The 22709-nt window shown below is 48.8% G+C and overlaps 1 protein-coding gene across 6 annotated transcripts in view; it reads right to left on the bottom strand.

The window, feature by feature from the left end:
- Window positions 1–2168: 2168 nt before the first annotated feature.
- Window positions 2169–22709, bottom strand: part of CSGALNACT1 (chondroitin sulfate N-acetylgalactosaminyltransferase 1) — a 339564-nt gene continuing 319023 nt past the window's right edge. For all 6 annotated transcript variants that reach the window (XM_028124037.2, XM_028124040.2, XM_028124036.2 and 3 more), the window contains 4 exons: window positions 15935–16113; window positions 14972–15066; window positions 6314–6395; window positions 2169–4072 (listed from right to left, as the gene is read on the bottom strand). In XM_028124037.2, coding sequence (XP_027979838.1) covers window positions 3783–4072; window positions 6314–6395; window positions 14972–15066; window positions 15935–16113 — 646 coding nt within the window. In that variant the 3' untranslated portion in view covers window positions 2169–3782. The remainder of the gene's footprint in view (window positions 4073–6313; window positions 6396–14971; window positions 15067–15934; window positions 16114–22709) is intronic.

Here is a 22709-nt window from a genome sequence, read left to right as displayed (position 1 = left end):
GAAAGCCTAGCTGTTGACTGTCACCCCCCACTGACCGCTGGTAAGATTAGATACAAGTAGATGGCATTAGATTTTCCCCGAAACAAAATGTATTAAGATTACGTTCTGGGAAGCTGTATTCATACTTTTCAGAATTGCGTATGACGCCTGCTTGAGTCGGACAAAATCTTCAAAGTAGGGCTGTGTGAAGTTCCGTTTACCTGTTGCAAAGTCCTAGGCCCGATTCTCTCATCATTGATGTGTGGGGAGAAGCCGGCGGGCCACACCGATGACTGCAAGAGGTGCTATAAGGTAGACAGGGAGAACGGGTGTGTCACTTGGAGGCACTGGTGGGCTGGCCAACAGTGAACCACCAGCCCGGATGGGGCGTGGTGGTGGAGCGGGAGGGCAGGGGGAGTCCTGGTAGGTAGCCTTGGCCAACTGCCTGTTCCCACGGTGTAAATACTCCCATCTTGGTCGACCTCAAGCTACTATCCTGCCAGTACTGAGTGAGGAGGGGGATGAGGTGCAAACAAGCAGCTCTCCCAGCCTGCATCAGCTCACCACGACTCAGAGAAGACCCAGGTCTGTATCAGAAACCACAGCTCCAGGGGGATGGCTGGGCCAGTTACCAGGTGACATATGCCGTTAAGAACAGAGGGGGCATGCAGAGAGCGGGAAGGGACCGCAGACAAGCCCAGGACTGTGCTTCCTTGGCAGTATCCTTCCTTTAGAAGACGTCATGTGCCTGGGTCCTTCAAGCCACAGTTCATTGCTGCTTCCTTTGCTGTCTGAGGTTAAATTCCAAGCCCCTCATTGTCATGTTTCAGTGGGGTCTTCACCAACCCTTCTTCTGTATATAGGACAGGTCCTGCTACGGACTGAATGTTTGTGCCCCCACAAAATTCAGATGTTGAAGCCCTCCTGTGATGGTATTTGGAAGTGAGGCCTTTGGGAGGTAATTAGGTCATGAGGTAGGGAGCCTCCATGACGGGATTAGTGTTCTCTTGAGACAGGAAGAGAGCTAGCCCTCTGCCTCGTGTCCGCCCTGTGAGGATATGGTGAGATGGGTCCTCACCAGACATAGGTTTGATCCTGGAATCCTCAGCCTTCCTGAGCTGAATCACCCCCTTGCTGTTGAAGCCACCCGGTCTGGGGGTTTGGGGTCCAGCAGCCCACGCCAAGACAAATCCCCTCTCACCTGTGCTTGAAGAGGGCTCCTCCTTCTTGATAAAACTGCTTTACCTAAATTCTCAAAAGACAGGAGTAGTTTAATCTTACGCTGTTTCCTCCTCAGCTACCCTCAGCAATTTTTTTTTTTTAGGTTTATTTTTTTGAAAGAGAGAATGAGAGAGAGAGAGAGAACATGGGAGCGGGGAGGGTCAGAGGGAGAAGCAGACTCCTCGCTGAACAGGGAGCCCGATGCGGGACTCGATCCCAGGACTCCAGGATCATGACCTGAGCCGAAGGCAGTCGCTTAGCCAGCTGAGCCACCCAGGCGCCCTACCCTCAGCAATTCTTAACCAACTGCTGAAACTCCAGTCTTCGTCACAGCCTCAGGCACCCGGGATATGCTGGTTGGCCCACAGAGCATAGCCGGACCCCACGGTCTGCAGGACAACTAGACCTGCTGAACTGCACGCTCACAGCACCTGCCCCCTGCCGCCGGCCTCGCTGGAAGGGCGTCCTCCGACCCGGAGTGTGCGGCCAGTCCCCCAGGCCGTCAGAACTGCTGCAGGGGAGGCCACGCATGCTCCGAGTCTCTGGTATCACCACTGCATGTGGAAATATGAAACCCAGTTAGAAAGGGACCTTAGAAATCATTTCTCAATTTTTTCTAACTGAAAAGGAGAAGTGAAATGTATTAACAGCCAGGTTTTTCCTTGTGGTTCTCTCCGTCTAGACCAGTGGTCCTCAACAGGTTTTGTACCCTCCCTCCAGGGGATATTGGGCAATGACTGGAGACATTTTGGTTGTCAACCCAGGTGAGAGACGCTCCTGGGATCCAGTGGGTGAAGGCCAGAGGTGCTGCTAAATATCTTACAATGGACAGGACAGCGCCACCCCCCCCACACACACACAACAAAGACTGATCTAGCCCAAAATGTCTGTAGCAGAAACCCCAGTCTCTACACATAAAAAATGTTTTCCTAAAACTAAAGACATGGCATTCTTACTCCAAGAAGAAATCATATCCACAAATCATATTTTATTAGCTGTCCAATGCCACCTTCCATTCATGTCCTGTGTTTTAATTAAATTTTATGAACTACCAGTACAAATCAATACAATGCATTTTTTTTTTTTTTACACACCAACAGCTTGAATGTTCTTGAGGCTTTTAAACAATGAGTTGACTGTGGGCAAACAGAAGGCAAGGAATCACAAATAATTAGCTCATGCATCTGGTGCTGGCTAATAAATAAATAATTTTCACATGAATGTAGAACCACTCAATGTTAACTGTATTTTTTTTAAATAGTTGGAAACTGTAATAAAATGCGATTTTCAGAAGCATTTTGGCGACTAAGTAGAACTGTTTCATTTAAAAAATAGTTACTTTCCCCTAGATGGGGGTGGGTGAACGTGTAGCAAAATCCTCCATCCCACTTGACTCTGGCAGATGGAGTGATCTTTCACAAAATACATTTTTCTGCATTTCTTTTCATAAAAGCCAGCAGCCAGGAAGAGCACCCTGCTTTGAAAAAAGATAGTTTGGTTCACACAGTATACTTTGGTTTATTTAAACAGCTAAGAAAGTGGTCCCCAGTTCTCCTGAGGAGAAAATGTGTTTTCTGACTTTTGAATAAATCAAGGTATTACCAGTCTGAATGAATTTCCTTTTCTGTTAAGGTAAAAAGTATATCTTTCTTTCCCTCCAGTGTTCAGTTGCTCCTCTTGGGAAATACTCTTGGATAAAGTATCTCTATGTCTCAATGATCAGTAGCCCCACACCATGCCTTCCACATGACCAAAGGTCTGACATTCAGTGTCTGATGGGATCAGCATTTGGTGTGTCCTTGGATATGGGGCTCGATCTGAACAAAAAGTTCTCATAATACACCTACAAGTATCTTCTTAAAAGATATAAAAAATGTATGCTAACTTGTGCTCTCTTAGTAAGGCTTGCAAATTGGTAATTAAATAAGCAGAATATAACTCATAAGCAAAAAAAAGTGCATTTTTAAATAAAATTAAGAAATGGGGATGGTTAAAACTATAATAAAAAAGATGAGCAGATTATTTTTGGTTAATCTTGGATGGAAATGACACAATAGTTTTTTTTTTTCGAGTCCATTTGGTTTTGCTTAAATATACTCGCAAGGATCGCTGTGAGTGTATCTCCGAATCTCACAAGCACTTCCGGGCACTAGAGCCCTACCATGTAATCATTCCTAGGGGGAGACATGGGCTTGCCTCTCATCCCAAAGAACTTTGATAAAACTGGTCTTAATTCGTGACTATTTCAATAAGCACAAAAGGTAACAGCTCTCACTTTGCTGTAAACACAATCAAAACCTCCACGCCATCGGGCTTATAACCTCACAATCATTCTGCCTTTGTCAGACACCGGTCGGGATGCATTTGGGCTACTTTTGCAGGCAAAGTGGGAGATTTTAATTCCTGTTGCGTCCAGCCAAATAGGCAGAGAGAAATCAGAGGCTCTCCCCGCTCCTCTCTTTTACTAATCAGTTGAATTCTTCTTTTGCCCTTTAGGGAAATCTTTTCCTTGTCACAGCCACGTGTTCGGTAATCACAAAAGGGAAAAAATAAAAGGTCTCCCCAGATCTAGCCCCGGGAGTTCATGTTTTTTTGCTGCTTGTCTTCTGTTTCTGTTTGCGAAGGTGAGCCTCTATCTCGGGCCTGAAGACCAGCATCCCCAGCTGCCCGTGGGACGCCTCATTCATGGCCTTCGACTGCATGCACATCTTGTACTGCTCGGGGGTCAGTTCGTCCACGCAGTGCTTCTCATGCCAGAGGTGGAAGAGCCCCCGCACAGGCGTCCGCACCACGATGAGGTTGCTGTGCAGATACTTGCGGTAGAGGTGCACGTCCTCTCCGCCCCAGCCTCTGATGTCCAAATCGAAGCCACCTGTCGAGAGAGAACACAGCGCTGAACCAAGCCGTGCAGCCCCCTCCCGGTCTAGACCGGCTTTCCTCACCTGCACCAGCACAGCACTTGGCACGCAGAGAAGCAGCATCCAGGGGAGACGCTTTACTGCCCCTCCGAACGAGGAGCATGTCCATCCGGGAAAGAGAATTCAGAAATCCTGAACAGAGAACTCCGCGGCAGGGGCAGCTGGCACCAACTCCTGGAGATCCCAAGACCGCAAGGAGCATTCCTTCCCAGCGCCCACCTGCCTTCATGAGCTAGCGGCGAGGTGAAGGAGCAGCCTGAGCCCCCAGGATGAAAACTCTTGCATCTGTTCAAACGTGGCCTCCTGTCATTCAGGCCGAGGGAAGCAGCGGCTTGCTGCCTGACAGAGCAACGGGATCCCAGAGTGAACAAAATTACGTCCCACAGAACACTCTGCCTTTCATGGACTGAAATGGTCCCGAAGGTTGTGTGGCCGCCCCAGGCCGGTGACGTGACACATGTTTAAGGGACTGGTCTCACCGTGCTTCACAGTGGACTCCTCCAAAGTGACTAACGGGCCCCTCAAGGCTCACCTTTGTAAACTGAGATGCCCCATGTCTTTTCTTAACCTAAAGCCCACTGTGAGCCGAACAGAACCAGAGAAGACTGGCCCCTTTTTGTCATTGTTCCTTTCTCACCTAGGAGCTTTATTTAACTCCTACAAGAAATAGTGAAGTCATCCTCAGCACCTTCCACCAGAGCCCCCACGGAGCCCCCACGCTGCACTGCTCTGATCAAGGCTGTCACTGGGCCCGGAAGGGGGGCTCACACACAGGGAAAACTGCAGCCTGCCCACGGCTGGGCTCTGTATGCAAGTGATCTGTGCCCACCCCCCAACTCCATGGTGGGCAGGTGTACGATATCGAGTCAGGGGTCTGGAATTTGCGTCTTGGTTCGGCCACATCACCTCTCTTGAGTTGTGGTTCCTTTATCCTGAAGTGAACTAGATGTCCTAACCAAATGAGATAGTCATGTAAGGGGCAGCACTTGCTTAGCTGTAACTGATTTATTATCATCGGTATCATTACAACTTAGTAAATAGACGGAGCAAAAGTAAGATGCCTACAAATAATTACCAGATGGCAAAGAATGACCGGGGTCCAGATGTGACCCAGAGATTCTGAGGTCATGTCAATGGCTCACGGAGGAAGAGCATCCTCACCAGCCTACCATCCCCCCATGTTTCAACTGCAGCCATGCCCCATCCTTAGGAAAATCCAATTATAAATTCAAATTTGATAAACATACACCATCACGAAATAATCTTTCCCTGTATATAGAGCAAGGAAACACAGAGTTTCTCGAAATGGAAACCTGCTTTAGAAAGAAAGATGGGGGGGGGATGCAAATCTCCATGCTCTTTGAGGGCGGAGCTTCCCTGACCCCAAGCCAGGGTCTACTCTGAGCCCCTGAGCCCAAGATCAAAGTTTCTGGCTTGTTCATTCAGATCCTAGTCAAGTATAATCCATAATTTTGTTTGTTTTGAGGCACATGAGTAGGTACCACTATGGGAAGAGGGGTGGTATTTCCAAGGGGGACAGGAAATGCTCTGTTCTCCAACATCCCTCACTTGCTATGTGGTCCCTTTGCCCTTGGTCTCTTCAACTGCAACCTAAAAGGCCTTTCCTCTCAGTGCTCTGGGAACCTGTGTGTGTGTGTGTGTGTGAGTGTTGACAGTGACTATACACTCAGTCGGAGCTTGAAGTAGTATCTGGAATTTTCAAAGGTTCAGCAGAGAGAAATCTGAATCTTTTCCATATGTGATTTTCCAAAAATCCCCATGTTGTCCTTATTTTTCTCCAGTGGATCCCGCTACTGTGGAGGCCCAGAATGTTCTGCAGGAGAGGGACCAGAGCCAGAACTAGGTCAGAAGGAGGCATGGGGTGGGGGTGGAGGGGTGGAGACTTGCTTCGAAGCTGCCTTTCTGCAACAACTGCCTTTTCCCTCAGATTGTGTGCCGCATCTGGGGTGACCGAGAGGGTCTGGTGGAGATTAGAGGGGCTCGTGTGTCGCCCACTCCCACGCCTCGTCCTGGTCCAGCCCCCAGGTCCCTGACAAGAGGAACGGCCTCTTCTTAGGAAATGGCACCACGTTTGCCGTCCGACTCCTGGGACCCTGCCCGGCCCCCTCCTGGGCTGCTCACGGCCTCTGGGCGGCAGCAGAGGTGCAGGCTTGGGGCCAGTCCCTCCGACTTACCTATATTGATGAAGTCCGAGCGGTACTGACAGGTCATCCCAAATCCAAAGTCTCTCCAAAATCCAGTCTCCTTCTTTATGACCTGCAGGGAAAGCACTGTCGTTTGAGTGGACAGAAGTAGAGCGTATTCCCATACTCATGTAAGCACTGCTACATGGGGGGCCCGGCCCCCCACTGATAAAGAGCCAGCACAACCGTGTGGGAAACGCAGCTGGATTTGAGTCCTCTCCACCGGGTAGGAATACACTGAACTCACCGGTTCCAAAATGGGCCTTGTGAGTTTTGGCACGTCTGGTTGGAATGTTTCTAGGGTGTAGGCATGAAAACACACACACACACACACACACACACACACACACACACAAACACACACACTCAAAAACAAACCAGGAGAGCAAGTTTTTGAGCAGCGCCATGGAAAAGCCACCTACGTGTCTGGCCCGACACCAGCGCCAGAGAGAATCAGAGGCCTCGGCCCCTCACACAGGGCCAGGCGGCGAGCCAGCAAAGGGCTCAGGAAGTGGAGAAAAGGGAGAGAGAACAACTCGGAATTCAGCTGCTCTGGCACAGGGCACACACAGGACTCCCTCAGGGAATAAAAAGAAAACCCGAGAAGGCAGTGTGTTACTTCGGCTCTGCTAACTCTCACTCGCTGAGGTAAAGGGCACCAAGAGTCCAGGTTCTGAAGAAAGTCTCTGTCCATTCACCTTTAAGCTATTTTAAAACCAAACAGCGCCCAAAAGCATCTGTGGTGGTGCCAGGCTACAGGGCTGCCGAGAGGCCGTCCAAGCAGCAACTGTCTTCCAAAAGCGAGACCTGGTCCTGCTCAGTCTCTCACTCTGCAAGTAATTTTCCAATGTATTTGCTAAAGCAGCAAGATTTTTTAAAACATTTAATTTTTTGGCTGAGGTAATTCTGGGGCTTGTTTTGAGACCTTAATAGTTCTTTCTCATTCTTGAGGTTAACAGAGGTGCTCAGTGGAGAAAGTCACCTCTCGGGGAAGGGAAAGGGAGGCCGAAGCAGGTCCCCCTCCACTGGGATTTCTGCATTTTCTGCCTGCCAAGTCTGGCTCCCTTTGCTGCTCATCTGAGACTGTGTGCAGCAGGGGGGATGCACCAGGGTCTCCTCCCAACCTGACCATTGGCTGGCTTTTCTGCCTCAGGCAGGTCCTTCACTCTTCTTTGAGCCTCTACTTCCTTTCCTATAAGTGAGGAGGTTGAGGGGCGCCTGGGTGGCTCAGTCGGTTAAGCATCCGACTCCTGATTTCACCTCAGGTCATGATCTCGGGGTCCTGCGATTAAGCTCTGCATGGGGCTTCGCACTGGGCATTGAGTCTGCTTAAGAGTCTCTATCCCTTTGCCCTTCCCCCCCAAATAAAAAAAAAATAAGGGGCACCTGGGTGCCTCTGTTGGTTAAGCATCTGCCTCTGGCTTGGGTCATGATCCCGGGGTCCCGGGATTGAACCCCACATTGGGCTCCCTGCTCAGCGGGGAGCCTGCTTCTCCCTCTGCCCTTCCCCCCGCTCCGGCTCTCTCTCGTTATTTCTCTCTCAAATAAATAAAATCTTTTAAAAAGAAATAAAATAAAATAAAATAGAGGAGGTTGAGCTAAATCTCCGCTAAGGTCTCTTTCTAGCTCTACCATCCAAACATCTATCCTCACTGCTCTCCCACCTCCCCGAAGTTCCAAGTTATCTCCATCACAGCCTCGGTTATATTCCATATATGGCTCATGGAAGGACTGTGAACTTAAAAACTCTTTTGCTCTGTAATCCACGAAACCATCTTATCTTCACTACAACCTCCTCACAGACATGGCCTGCACTGACGCGTGCGTCAGGGCTGTTGAGGGAGCGTGAGGACCGAGAGAGGTTTGGTCAGTTAGCTTCTTCGGAACAAAAGCCTGTTACACAATATCTCCCAAGTGACAAGGCAATTTCATTAGTATCAGCTGGAAAGATTTTGCAGGGAAGGAAAGTTTGGGAAAATCTCTACTGAGTCATTTTTTAAAAAGAACAGTTTGTTTCATACCAGGTACACGGTTTCTGTTGCAGCTCCTAGCTTAGTATCTTTCTGCTGGCCAGGACACAAACAGACAAGGCCTCTAAGCTTCTGGATAAAAATGGAGTCAAAGAGAAGGGCCAGTAACCAAACGTCAAGCATTTGGCTGAGGTCTATATGGAATCTAAACAAGAATGCTCCAAACAGGAAGCACAATGGGCCAGCGCTTGGGAGGAAAGACAAGAAGGATTGCAAGAGGTGGTGACCCCAGACCTGGGCTGTGGATGCAGTGCCCGGCAAGACTGAACAAGGTAGAGTGACCCTCACCTGGGGACAGTGGGACAGATACAAACTGATTTATGAGCTGGGGAATGCATTCTTTTTTTTTTTTTTAAGATTTCATTTATTTATTTGACAGAGATAGAGAGAGAGCACATGTAGGCAGAGAGGCAGGCAGAGGGAGAGGGAGAAGTAGGCTCTCCTCTGAGCAGGGAGCCCGATGCAGGACTCGATCCCAGGACCCTGGGATCATGACCTGGGCCAAAGGCAGACACTTAACCAACTGAGCCACCCAGGCGCCCTGGGGAACGCATTCTATAAACACTTATTAATGTCGGCTTTTAAGTTGGCAAGCCAGAAAAAGCCACTATCTGAAATGCTCCTTGAGACTGAGCCCTTGGTGGAAACGGGTTTGATCATACCCTACCCATGGCATAGAACGTCAGGGCAAGAGGGGGTTCACTTCTGACAGGCTCTATCACCCTCAGCTGGGCTGAGTCACTGGCACCGTGCCCGCGACCGGCAGCCTCGTTGGAAGTGAGCACTCTAGAGCACACATCAGATCACAGCACGTTCCAATTTAAAACCCTGCAGGGGCTTTAATTGCAATTCTCGCTAATGCAATTAGAATAAAACCCAGAGAAAACCTCTAGCCTGCAAAGGTCCTATGTGACCCGACCCCTGCCTGCCTCATCCATCTCATCCCCTCATGCAGAATCTCCTTCTATTCTGCCCCAAGAACACACCGGGCTCACAGGTCTCTAAGGCTGGACACTTGCAGATCCCTGACCTGGGTCACCTTTTCCCTGCTCACCACTGGGCTCTGCTCCAATGTCACTTGCCTAAAGCAGTCATACTGACCCTCCCAGCTAGTGTCAGCACACACCTCCACCCCCATCACCACCATGTCACTCTCTAACCTGTCACCTGGTTTATTTTCTCTATAACACTTAACAGCTCTCTGAAATTATCCTGTTGATGCATTTGTTCCTCTCTTTTCTGTCTTTACCTACCACCACTGGTGAACATAAGCCCAGGGCCTTGGGCTCGTTCACAGCCCCCAGATCACTGTCCAGCACATAGCAGGTGCTCAATAAATGCTTCTCCAATGAGAGAATGAGGAGCACTCCTAGGGCAGAGAGGGCTCCATGTCAGTGGAAACAGACATGGTTCAAGCAGGGAACTCTTGAGCGGCTCAGCGAAGGCCTAGGAATTCCAGTGAGAAAACTAAGCATCGTGTGGCTTTGGACGCACAGACAAAAACGTTTTCACCTTTCTGGGCTCTGAGCAGAGGGCTCTCCTGCTTAGAGCCTCGGCTCCAGGCATGAGAAGCTCCACTGCTCTGTTCAAGCTTCGAAAAGATACACACCAATGATGTTTACTACAACAGAGGAGGAAGAAACCCTCAGATAAAGATTGTATGTTCAAAGAAAAACATCTTCTGTCCTGAATTTCGCCGATCTGTTTTTAAGTGCTATCCTCACTTTTAAAAATGTCTCTCGAGGGCTGGCCTCCTCTCAACTCTTGGCAGCCCCGGCTCTCTCCCCACCTTAGATCGCGGCAGAGCCCTGCAGGGCATGAACACACCACAAAGGACAGCTGTCAAGCCCGCTCTCCCACAGGAAGTTTCCAGACCCGCAGCTCTGCGGGCGATTCATGTGACGGGGGTGATTCTTTTCTATCGGGACCAGAGCACAAAGCACAAACCAGCGTCCCTCCCCAGAGATGTGGGAAGGCGGCGCCCTGCAGCTGCACGGGGAGCTGGGAGGCAGTCAGCGCCTGTTGGTTTAATGGTGCGGACTTGGACAAGCGCCCGCGAAGCAATCTGGGCCCTGAAATAAAATAAATAACAAATAGGGAGAGTATTTCCTCTAAATCAAAGAGAGCCTCCCAAGCACCAAGGTTGTGTTTGTCCAGGCTCACATTCATGAGAAACGCCGGTGGTACATACCCCGTGTGGCCCACAGGCCCCACACACTCAGACGGAGCCCCGCCTGCTTTAATGCTCTTGAAATTCTTAATAATTCCTGAGCCAGCGCCCTGTCCTTTCATCGTGCACTGGGCCACGCCAATTACGGAGCCAGTCCTGCCTGTGAGCGGCAGACACCCTAAGCTTCAAGGGCTTTGGTGGCTGGGTTGGGTGCCCCCTGCCCCCACATGGTACATTCCTTATCATCGGGGCCTAGAGGGAGGCTGCATGGGGTATACATGTGCCTTATAGTGTGGAGGTAGAATGACTTGGCCAAGCTAACTCAGCCAGTTGTGGCTGAGCCCAGACCAACACCAGGATTGCTGGGACCATTTCCATTTCTTGAGAAATACAAGCTTTCACAGAATTGGTCTAAGAATGGACTCAAAAGCCACCTCCTGCAAGCTTTGTACTAACCCACATTTTCCCACAAGTCTTCTTTTATTGGTATCTGCTTAAAAAGAATAAAGTGTCTTTTGAAGCACTCTGAGGCCAAAGAACCTGTCATTGCCACTCAGCATCCTCAGCCCCGACCCCATCACACAGGGCAGGCCTCGAGTTCCCAACCCTCTCACTCACTCAGCAATCTGAGCAGTGACTTATGCCTGTGAGCTTCAAGTTTTCATCTGTGAAACGAGCATAATAATGCCTCTCCACCTTATTGGCTATTCCACGAAAGAAAGCGGGCGCCATGCTGGCTTCCGATAGGCTGTGGATGGCATCTGTTAATACTACTCTTGGTACTCAGTGAGTGCCTTCTTCCCAAAAATACAGAAGCAGACTAAAAGGATGGGCTGTGCCCAGTCAGCAAGCTTTAGACATTTAAACTGAAATGCAGATTAGCGGTAAAATACTTCTTGGAAGGGGGGAGACAGGCAGGGTATAGAATCACAGAGGGTGAGGACGGGAGTCAGTACACCATTTACACACTGGACAGAGTAGCACAGAGTCACTGGATTTAAATGATGGGTGGGATGCAGGGCAGACTGAGGTGTCAGGCAGCAAGGGCATCTCCCGGTGAGGAGAGGGCCCGGAGGGGAAGGTCAGCACACGGAGAGGCAGGGCAGGTATGCTCGCTTGGCAGAGCGGCAGAGCGGGGTATCTGTCGAGTGGGGACCACACGCCAGGTGCTGGCGTTTGCAGCCATTTCCTCGGTCACCAGTGTCAGAGTCAGCGTGGGGAACAGTTAACCCCAACAAGGCATCAAGGCTGTGGGGCTGTGATGGAGCCCGCCCCACCCAGCTCACCAGGATTGTGCATCCAGTGACGTCACTCTGGGGCCTCCCCAGGCCACGGTGAGGGTACTGACAGCATGGAAAATGGCAAACACAATGAATCAGGGCTTTTTCTTCCCCTCCTTTCTCAGAGAGTGGGCTGTTACACATTTACTAGCACACCACTGGCTTTAGGCCAGAAAAGATGATTTAAAGTGGGATTAATCTGTGTTTTGGAAAGAAGGTGAAGGAAAGACTGGATGATAGGGGGAGGGAAAGGGTCTATAGACGGAAGAGGCAGGAGTGGCCCCAGTATGAACAAGGCTTGAACTAGGAAAGTGGAATATCTAAAGTTAATAATTATTTAAATCAGTCATTCCTTTCTCTCTGAGCTGTTTCTACATTAAAGGTTTATCTCAGGTTTACAACTCAAGAAACTGAATGTTAGCATAAAATCCCATGATTTCACATACTTCTAATCATTAATGGTCTGTACTCAAAAGTAAAGAAACGAGTAGTCTGAATGCACGCACACATACAAACACACACACACACACCAGGAATGTGGCTTCTGGCTTTAGTCTGAAGACAAAGTGTTATCAAACAGCAGTGGCCACAGCCTGAGAAGCAATGACCCGCACGGGGACTAATGAGGTCACGTTCGCAGGGCTGCTGGGACACTTGTCTTGTGCTTGCATCTGTGAGTACTTTTTGTTGTAGCTCCCTCCTGGACGTGTGTTCTCCCTCTACCTTGAGCCAGGGGTGGCTCTCAAGAATATCTATAGATTTCAGATCTTTCAGGACCGAGCCAAAATGAACCCTTGCTAGGAAGTTTCTCCTAACTTACCATCCCTAACCATCTCTTCTTATTTTATACCTTCTCAGCACCTACACATTCTGTCTCCATTAAATTAATTTCTGTAGCCTGATGTTCTCCTTTGGAATTTTTGTCAGATCATTTCCTTTATATTTCAGCCCTCATCTAGATCCTAAGCCAATCTGCTTCCACTGCACTAGGGTAAGGAAATCCTGCTTTGGGCCTGAGTTCTGCTACTAGCTGGTTGTATGATCCTGGACAAGTCTACAAAAACAAGAGAGTAAAGTGACCTCCTCCCCAATCACTCCCGAGCATATGAAACTCTTTCAGCTCCTCTGACTCCTCTAGAATGTCCAGTCCAGTTCTCTGCAGGCAGCAAGGGCTCCAGAAATGGCGCATCCAATAACAAACATAATCAACATTTTCCTTTTGTGGATGGAGAACCTCCTGTGTCTCAGAGACAGCTGCTGTGTTTCTCTGGACTGACTCGCCATGAATACTGAATCCTAACAGCAAACTGACATGCTCTAGAAAAGCTCTAAGGTATATTTGGAAGTAAATGTCCCCAGTTACAGGAGAATTCTGAGGCTCTAGCTACGCATACAGCGATCTGAGTTCTGCTTCTGCTTGACCATTAATTCTGGGGATCTGAGAAACTGGCTTAGGGAAACTTGTAGTTTCCCTTTGCACCTGCTTCTTTGCAGGAATGGTAATAAAAGGATAAAACTTTTAAAGTGTGGAATGAAAAGAATTCCTTGCAAGTAAATAAGATCTTTATGAGTTTGAAGTTGAAACATTAATCACATTTGATGTCAAATGTAAAGAAGTACTTTATTTAAAACCAAAGGAATTTATATTCTGATTGGTTGAAAGAAAATAAATCCTGTATCCCATTTGCCCCTCAAACCCTAGTGGAAGCTTAGAACTCATGGAAAGGAAACAAGAAGGTTTGTGTCTCAACAGAAGCGGTATCACCCTAAAGTAGATAAAAACTGATTCTTGGGGAATGAAAAACTCTTACCGTATTGACATATACAGCACACATACACATAGTTACATAAACAGATATTCAGTGTATCTGTGGTGTCGGAATTTCACTGGGGGAAGAGAGAACTATATTTTTACCATATCGTGCAGCATGGGCCCAAAGGGAAACCATGCTGGGAAGGGTGAGGAGTAAACCTCATCCAACCTCACAGAACCCAAGCTGAAACCTTCTGGAAAAGATCACTGTATCAGCTGCCAGAGGTTTACTGGAGGGATGGGGCCAGAGAGAACAGGTTTTGCTACCTCTGGAAGCTTAAAGACAGAATCAGTCCTCCGAACGAATTTCAAAGCACACATGTTTTCAATGAAAATCAATTTACTCTCCCATTGCACAGAAGCATGAGAGAGAGACTTGGTTCCTTCCCATCTTCATGTTCACACAGCACATTTCCCTTCTCCACCCTAAGACGTACTCAGTGGGAAGAGACACAGCGTTGCCTCGAGACAGAGACCCTCAAGGCAATGAAGAACAGACAGCCCCAGGTCAGCTGTCTCCTGATGGTTAGCCTGAGCTGGAACACAGCTTTAGACACACCCAGCTGATCTCTTTGCAGGAAAAGGTCAGAGTCCAAGTTGGGGGTGACAACAATAAAGGGGAATTTCGTCTCCGAAGGGCAAGCCTACACGCGTTACAGAGACCCTCTCCTGGCTTTACCTCATCCTCCTGTTGCCTGCACTGCTTCTCTGTTAAACGGGCTCATTGCCGCCACCGCCACTACCACCTCCACCACCACCACCAAAACCATTCAGCATACGGAGATCCTTGGTGTCTGTGTGGTTCCACTCTCCATGACCTGTGAACCCACGATCTTAGCAGAGGAGCCCCTCCAACGTTCCTTTAAGAGCCACCTTGCTGATGACCATGTCCCAGAGGGGCTGTGATATGTGGGAATGGCGGCATGATGGGACGGGCACTGGATCTGGTCCCCCACTGACTCACTCACCGTGTGACCTGGGGTGAGCCACCCCTTTCTGGCTTCTGTTTGCCATCTGTCACCTTTCCTACCTGGGAGCTTTGTAATAACAAAGAGAAAATGTGCTGCATCCATAATGCAATAATCCTAGTTTCCAAAAACCATATAAGAAAACTATGAAGGTGTGAAATTACCTTTCTGTAAGGTACTGTTCTATTTATTTTCCACTTTTAAATATTGCAAGCACTTTTAATGGACAAGGCGCTGGGAGCAAGGGCCAGAACGTCTGCCAAACTTAAAAATTACTATGGGAATCAATCCAGAGATTTCCACTCACCTTTACTCATGGTCAGGCGCCCCTGGTAATGAAAGACATGAAACAGAGCCACGCGAAGGCACCTGCGGGGTGATTACTCACCAGCTGCTGTTCTAAGGGAGGCACTGCCTCGTGATGGCCGTATATTATGCCAGGATTGTACTGACTGAAAAGGACCGGATAAAATACCTTCTTCCCTGCAAACCAGGAAACAAACATTCACTTAAAGCAACAGACAAAACTATTAGGCTGGTTCACTTATATGCAGCCCTCGGAAATAGCCCAGGTATTTGCATCCACTTTTCCTTTTCTTATCACTCAGCCCTAAAACAGATCTTGGAAGTTCTGCACACCCAGACCACATGGACAGACTCTCTAATATCTCTGACCTCCTAGCACAGATGTGGTATTCAAAATACAGTCGGTGGGTGGCTCTGGCGGGCGTAAGAGAGAGTTCTGGTGCCCACCCCCGCCCCCTTGTGGGAGTCCAAAGGATGGCTAGAGGGGCCAGGGTGACTTCAGGCAGCAGGAGTGGATTTAGGGACCCCAGGGTACTTGCTCTTTACCAGCTTACATGGAAGAGCTTCTGTATTTTAACAGTAGTTATCAGCTGAATATCAACCTTGGTTCGAGTCAAACTCTATGAAAATCACTTTCCTGTTGTGGGTTCTTTCTGCTCCGAGCCCTTTCTCCCTTAGTACGCGCCCACAGCCACTCCTTTCCCTTTAGTTTCAGACAGCTTTCCAGCCCCTGCCCTCCCACCACACTTTCTCCCATGGATGGTCACTAGGGCTGACATCCCAGCTGAAAATGGGAAAGGGGTTACAGACTGGAACTTAGGATGAAAAGTCCCAGAATTATGGTGGCTGACAGGCCCACACTGACATCAAAGGAGAAATCAAACCAGATGATTTTCCTTTTTTTTTTTTTGTCATGGCAGTAAAATCGGGCCAGTACAGAAGCAGGACATCAGAGGGAAACTGTGAAGGAATGAGTGCGAGTGTGACAGAGCCAAACACCACCGTGGGGGAGAGAAAGGGAAGAGCCGACTCCTGAGACCCTTACCTGGCTGTGTGTTCAGCCTACATGTATTGAGGAATTCGGCGGTGAAGTAGATATCGACATCACAGAAAAAGAGAAGGACGTTGCTTCCTTTCCAGAAGCGGGCTCCAACATCAAGTCCCTTTCCCCGAGAAAACTCTCCATTCAGTTGGATGAAGGTAAAGTTCCTGAAGCTGGCAGCTCTAAAAGGGAAGGCTGGATACAGTCACTCATGTGCTCATGCACCCAGGCGGACAGAATCCCTTGGAAAACACAAGACCAGGGCCCATAGTTTTTGTAACCACGAGGGCACTGAGACTACCAAGAAGATACGGAATGACCCAGACTCACTGGAAACTCACTGATATTAAAGGTACCAAGAACACTCAGTGAAGTTTTAACACCAACTTACTTCAACTTACTTCTTTCTCTAGCAATTTCCCCACAGTGAAAACTGCACTGTTATAGCTAATGGATATTCTCTGTGAGAGAGAAACTTGAACCCGTGGAGACTAGGGGAACAGAACCCAGGACGATCTCCGTGCCTTCCAAGCCACCCGAATGAAACCACTGGACCAAAGAAATAAAATCACACTGGAATGGCCCCACCTAGTGTCTTCTCATCTGTACGCGACTGGAGACCAGGCACGATGGTCTTGATGTATGTCTAGCCCCAAACAGATTTAAACCTGGACTCATTCCCCACCTTCAGGTAAAGCAAGAGAGCACGGTAGGAAAACGAGACTTGGACTCAGATCACGAAGGCTATGCCACACCTGGCTCTCCTATAGATTAACTCTGTGATCTAGGCCAGCCCATTACTCTCCTGGAAGCTCAGTTGCCTCATCTGCAAAATGGGAATAAAAACACCTTCCTTAACTATCTCACAGAGTTATTAGTTAGATCAACGCTGCCAAGAGCATAAAGCAGTCTGTAAGCATCAGCTCTCACTGTCCTCAGCCCAGGCAAGGATGCCGAGGCCTGTGATGGTTAAGCCAAGCAACACCTTTCTTCATTTGCTCTTCTTTCCCAGGGACAGCAGAAACTTCTGAAATGGGGCATGTCTTGAGCAGAAGTTCCAGGAATTCATGTTGTACCTAGAGGGACAGGGATTGTCTTTGGCCAGACAGAACTAGAGAACAACTCTGAGTCCTATTTCAGCTCCTAACCCTGCCTATGCAGCGGGGGGGGGGGGGGGGGGGGTTGCCTTTGGCAAATCCCCCTTTTCCCACTCACGCCACCCATCTGATCGTAATGGTTCCTCTCCTCCCACAGCCTGGGCTCTCCCCTCACCCACTCCCCATTCCTAAGGCCTTTCTCATCTTGATGTATTCAAAACAAGTATAAAAGCCCACTTCCATTTCAAAGTCTCTATTCTGCGAAACTCTCTTGGGGGAAGGTCAACACAAAAACAGAGTCAGAAGCTTTTCAAATGCGAAGTTGTGCTTGTACTGGGTCATGTAACCAGCTGAGCAGAACTGGTTCTGCTCCCCATTCCTTGACGTAACATCTTCTTTCAAATCTGGGCCTGAGCTGGGTTTTTTATCCTGGGAATCTGTGGGCCCAACCTCGTCTGAGTCCAGTGCCAGCCAGATATGCTTTTCAGATTTCGATTGAGGCATGGAAGCCTGGCGCCTAGAAGAACCCTGGTGTCTGCATCAGCAAACCTGGATCCGGGGCCGAGAGCCACACCCGCCCCCACTAGGTGCTCAACAGATGTGTGTGGAAAAGCGTGTCAGCAGACGAATGGCTTTCATCCCAGCGCTGTCTCTCATCTATTTAGGGAAACTCATTTTGCTTCTCTTGTCTCTGGTTCCTCATTGCAAATCTGGTGGAGCCCAGTGGGCCCTTTCCATCCTCAAATTCTGTTTTTCTGGGATTCTGCATCCAGTTCAGCATGGTTCTGCGTGTGCTGGGGTCCTCCTCTGCTTGCACTCTCCGGGGAGGTGGCCGCAGGTCATATGTTCTGTGAACAGCACTGAAGTCATGTTCCAGAGCCTCCTCAGCGCTTGGCCTGTTCCCTGGTGAGGACAGGGCTACCTCCCTGACTCACAGATGCACGTGCAGGTGGAGAGTGGCCCCTGCAGTCATGTTCACATCTCCTGGAGGCTTCCACGGCCCTGCCCTGGCAGGTCAAACTCACCCCACTTCTCCCTGACCTGTTTGCACAGTTTTCAGGAAGGTTTCACCCTTGAGAGGCACCTGGATTTTCCCCTCTTCATCTAAGGGAGCCGACTGCCAGGTCTCACAGGACTTAGCCACATCCTGGGGCTCATCTTTTTCTAACAGCCGGTATTGGGTCTCTTTCTTGATTCGTCTCAAGGCCCATACCCTTGGGACCCTCCCAGAATGCGGGGATACCGGTTAGCTAGTTGGCAGAGCAGGAAGGCCTTCCTTCTTCAGGCTGTATCTGACTCGTAATTCAGGTGCCTCCTCCAAGAGGTTTTCCAGGATCTACCGTTAGAGATCTACCAACAACAAGCAACCTTCACCAAAGGAAGAGGGATGCAGTTCCTGGATATGCTGTGTTAAAGGAACTGCCCAGTTCTCCTCCTGGAACAGCCTACGGTCCTTTGTCTATATATATATCAAATGTTTACAGAAGTTAAGTCATGTTGAATACTTAAGAACACAAAGCGGCCCTAGAAACTGAGGAAACAGGCATTAAAGCTATGACAAGACTGTATGTGGTTGACCCCTGAGACAGCTGACTACTGCAAACTTAGAGGGCAGAGTGGTAATGTGATGGACACCCTTACCCAAGATGTGAGTTAATCTAGTTTGTTCTATCCCTAAATCCCCCAAACCCTGGCCTGAGCTGCTCTACTGCAGCAAAGGGGAGAGCAGAGAGGAAGATGGGGGTCTGAGCTTGTCTGTCACTCAGGACCACCAGGAACAGGGCTGAGGAGAACACCGTGCCTAGTGCTTAAGAAGACCTTAATTTGGAAGAACTTTTTAAGCAAGTCTTAAAACATCCATTTCTAGGCTTCAATGTGTTTCCTCTAGAGAAAGAGAATTCAGGAAAATGGATGCCAAGGGACCCTGCATTTGGCCCTAATATAAAAGGCAATCTGCTTCCTTTCTCCTCAGTCAAGCTCTCTACAAGGATGAGACGGTCCACGTTCTATCCGTGGTGCTACCCAGTCTGAATGTGCACTTCCAAGCCACTCTCAGTGCGCCCACAGGCCATGCACAAAGCTGCAGGGTGTAGCACTCAGCTGTCCCGTCTGCACCGCGGTCCCGCTGCCCAATGGGGGCCCACACGCACGTGGCGCCAGTAGCCTCTGCTTCCCCATCCCCCCAATCCCTGCAAAGAACCCTGCCGCACCCAGCTCATCCACCATGACCAGTGCTGGCCAGCAGGAGACACAGGAGACACGTGGTTCCTGCCGGCCTCCCAGCATACACATGTGACAGCTGATTCAGGGAGTTGGACGTGAGGGCACACAGAGGCAGGGCGGGGACAGGGTAGTGGCTGGCCCAGGAAGCACCATTAGCCAGTCATGGGTGTTGGAGAAGGCCCAGGGCTAACTCTGCCATCCGTCCGCAGTTCCCGGCGTGGCTGCCAGGTCACTGCACTCAGCTGTGAGTCTATCTGCTGATGGGTAATAGTACTGTCCTCCCTCCCGATCACTCAACCCAAGCACGTTTTATAACTGACCGGTATCTGGAGGAGCCCCATGCTCTCCTCTCTGCTGCCAGGAAGGGCCTCAGATAATTAACAAGGATTTTCTACTAAGAAAGGGGGCTGAGCTGGAAACACCAGAAAAAGAATCAGAACAACGTTACTTTCTCTCTTTTCCAGAGCAGAGAGATTAATACACTGTCAAACATCTGGGCCGGCAGTGGATACCTTCCTCTCATCTCAAACTCATCAGCATCAGCTCTGGAGCATAGCCCACAACAGAATGACGAGAAACTAGCTTCTGCTGGATCGCCCGGCCCCTCCCTCAACACGTCCCCTGTCTTCACTCCGAAATGCTGCTCACTGCTTGGGCAGGGGGACTCGCTCACTAGGCCGGAGCAGCTCTGCTCCACCGTGTATGAAACAGAGGACGAAGGGGCGGTGAGGCCATGCAAAAGCAAGGACACATTTCAACACAAAACCCTGATTCGCCCCAAGGGGGTCTGGGAATGCACCCAACACAGCCACGAGGCTGTAACCCAAAAATGCAGGCCACAGAGGTGCACAGGCAAAGACCCTGTTTTGTCCTCTGCCCATGGCCTCCCACCCCACAGTGACCGTCCAGAAGATGATCATGGCTGGTGTGCCATGTGCCTCCTGCCTCTGCACCAGGGTCCCTCCTGGAATGTACTTTCTCCTTCCAATCCAGGCTTCACAGCCCTAGTTAAGTGCCACCACCTCTTTTTTTTTTTTTTTTTAAGATTTTATTTATTTATTTGAGAGAGAAAATGAGAGATAGAGAGCATGAGAGGGAGGAGGGTCAGAGGGAGAAGCAGACTCCCCGCTGAGCAGGGAGCCCGATGTGGGACTCAATCCCGGGACTCCAGGACCATGACCTGAGCCGAAGGCAGTCGCTTAACCAACTGAGCCACCCAGGTGCCAAGTGCCACCACCTCTTAGGTCTTGCTACAAACTGAAGTGGCGTCTTTGGGCTCCCAAGCACTTTGCCCAGTCCTCCCTCCGCCCTCCCGTGCCCGGTGCATTCTTGTGCCTTTGCCTGTACAGACATACTGGATGACCTAGCAAGCTGTAAATCCTGGTGGGGGGATTGCCACCCCCCTTTCTTAATCTGCAGAGATGATGTGGCACTTTGCAGTGCGTGGCACAGGCAGGGATACAGTGGATGATCAATAAGCATCAGATGAATCGAGGGGTAAATCCACAGGAAAAGCTGAGGTGTATCTCAGACCTTCACTGTTGGGGGGCACTGCCCAGAATTCCTCCTTCTTCCCTCAGGTGGGTACTGGGGAACCCCCCATACATCATCAGCAAGAGTCTCCAACCAACAGACTCCTAAGGACAGACATAAACCCATGCTTTTAAAAAGATGACAAATATGAAATAACAGAAAAAATGAGAGCTGAGAAAAAGGAGATACAATTTGGTTTGAATTAATTAATTTATCCATACAAAGAAATGTAACATTTAGTGGCACGCCTAAAGTAATGGCCTGGTAAGGAAAGCGGGCCCTTTTCATGGCAGAATAAGGTCCCTACATTTGATACTATGCAATTTCCTACTATGACTCCAGAATATGTAGTTCCAAAAGGCCCCATGATTGCTCACTATTCTTCTTCTTTTCTTCTTGAATTGTATTATTGACTGATGAAACTCTCAAGTTTCTCATTCAATTCCCTCTTATATATAATAAGGCTGGTGCACAGGGACTCCTCCAAGTTATAAACAATTATTCTGCTAGACGTTATAATGACCTCAGAAAGCTACTGTTTCTACTGGAGATTTAATTTCTCTAAATGACTTGCATTTCCCAGAATTGCCGGATTGAAAATGATAAAAGATCTTTTTTTTTTAAATTTTGTTATTGTTATGTTAATCACCATATATTACATAATTTGTTTTGGTGTAGTGTTCCATGATTCATTGTTTGTTCATAACACCCAGTGCTCCATGCAGAATGTGCCCTCTTTAATACCCATCACCAGGCTAACCCATCCCCCTACCCTCCTCCCCTCTAGAAACCTCAGTTTGTTTTTCAGAGTCCATCATCTCTCCTGGTTCGTCTCCCCCTCTGACTTACTCCCCTTCATTCTTCCTCTCCTGCTATCTTCTTCTTTTTCTTTTTTCTTAAAATATGTTGCGTTATTTGTTTCAGAAGTACAGATCTGTGATTCAACAGTCTTACACAATTCATAGCGCTCACTGTAGCACATATCTTCCCCAATGTCTGTCACCCAGCCACCCCCTCCCTCCCACCCCCGACCACTCCAGCAACCCTCAGTTTGTTCCTGAGATTAAGAATTCCTCATATCAGTGAGGTCATATGATACATGTCTTTCTCTGATTGACTTATTTCACTCAGCATAACACCCTCCAGTTCCATCCACGTCGTTGCAAATGGCAAGATCTCATTCCTTTTGATGGCTGCATAATATGCCATTGTGTATATATACCACATCTTCTTTATCCATTCATCTGTCGATGGACATCTTGGCTCTTTCCACAGTTTGGCTATCATGGACATTGCTGCTATAAACATTGGGGTGCATGTACCCCTTCGGGGCCCTACATTTGTATCTTTGGGGTAAATACCCAGTAGTGCAATTGCTGGATCGAATGGTAGCTCTAATTTCAACTGTTTGAGGAACCTCCATACTGTTTTCCAGAGGGGTTGCACCAGCTTGCATTCCCACCAACAGTGTAGGAGGGTTCGCCTTTCTCCACATCCCCGCCAACATCTGTCGTTCCCTGACTTGTTAATTTTAGCCATTCTGACGGGTGTAAGGTGGTATCTCATTGAGGTTTTGATTTGGATTTCCCTGATGCCAAGCGATGTTGAGCACTTTTTCATGTGCCTGTTGGCCATTTGGATGTCTTCTTTGGAAAAATGTCTGTTCATGTCTTCTGCCCATTTCTTGATTGGATTATTTGTTCTTTGGGTGTTGAGTTTGATAAGTTCTTTATAGATTTTGGATACTAGCCCTTTATCTGATATGTCATTTGCAAATATTTTCTCCTATTCTGTCGGTTGTCTTTTGGTTTTGTGGACTGTTTCTTTTGCTGTCCAAAAGCTTTTTATCTTGATGAAATCCCAATAGTTCATTTTTGCCCTGGCTTCCTGTGCCTTTGGTGATGTTTCTAGGAAGAAGTTGCTGC

The sequence above is a fragment of the Eumetopias jubatus genome, unplaced genomic scaffold (genome assembly GCF_037043125.1).
Source record: "Eumetopias jubatus isolate StellerSeaLion01/CBP00866 unplaced genomic scaffold, mEumJub1_p1.0 scaffold_2, whole genome shotgun sequence".
NCBI lineage: Eukaryota > Metazoa > Chordata > Mammalia > Carnivora > Otariidae > Eumetopias > Eumetopias jubatus.
The sequence above is the reverse complement of the archived record's forward strand: the minus strand, read 5'-3'. Positions and strand labels throughout refer to the sequence as shown.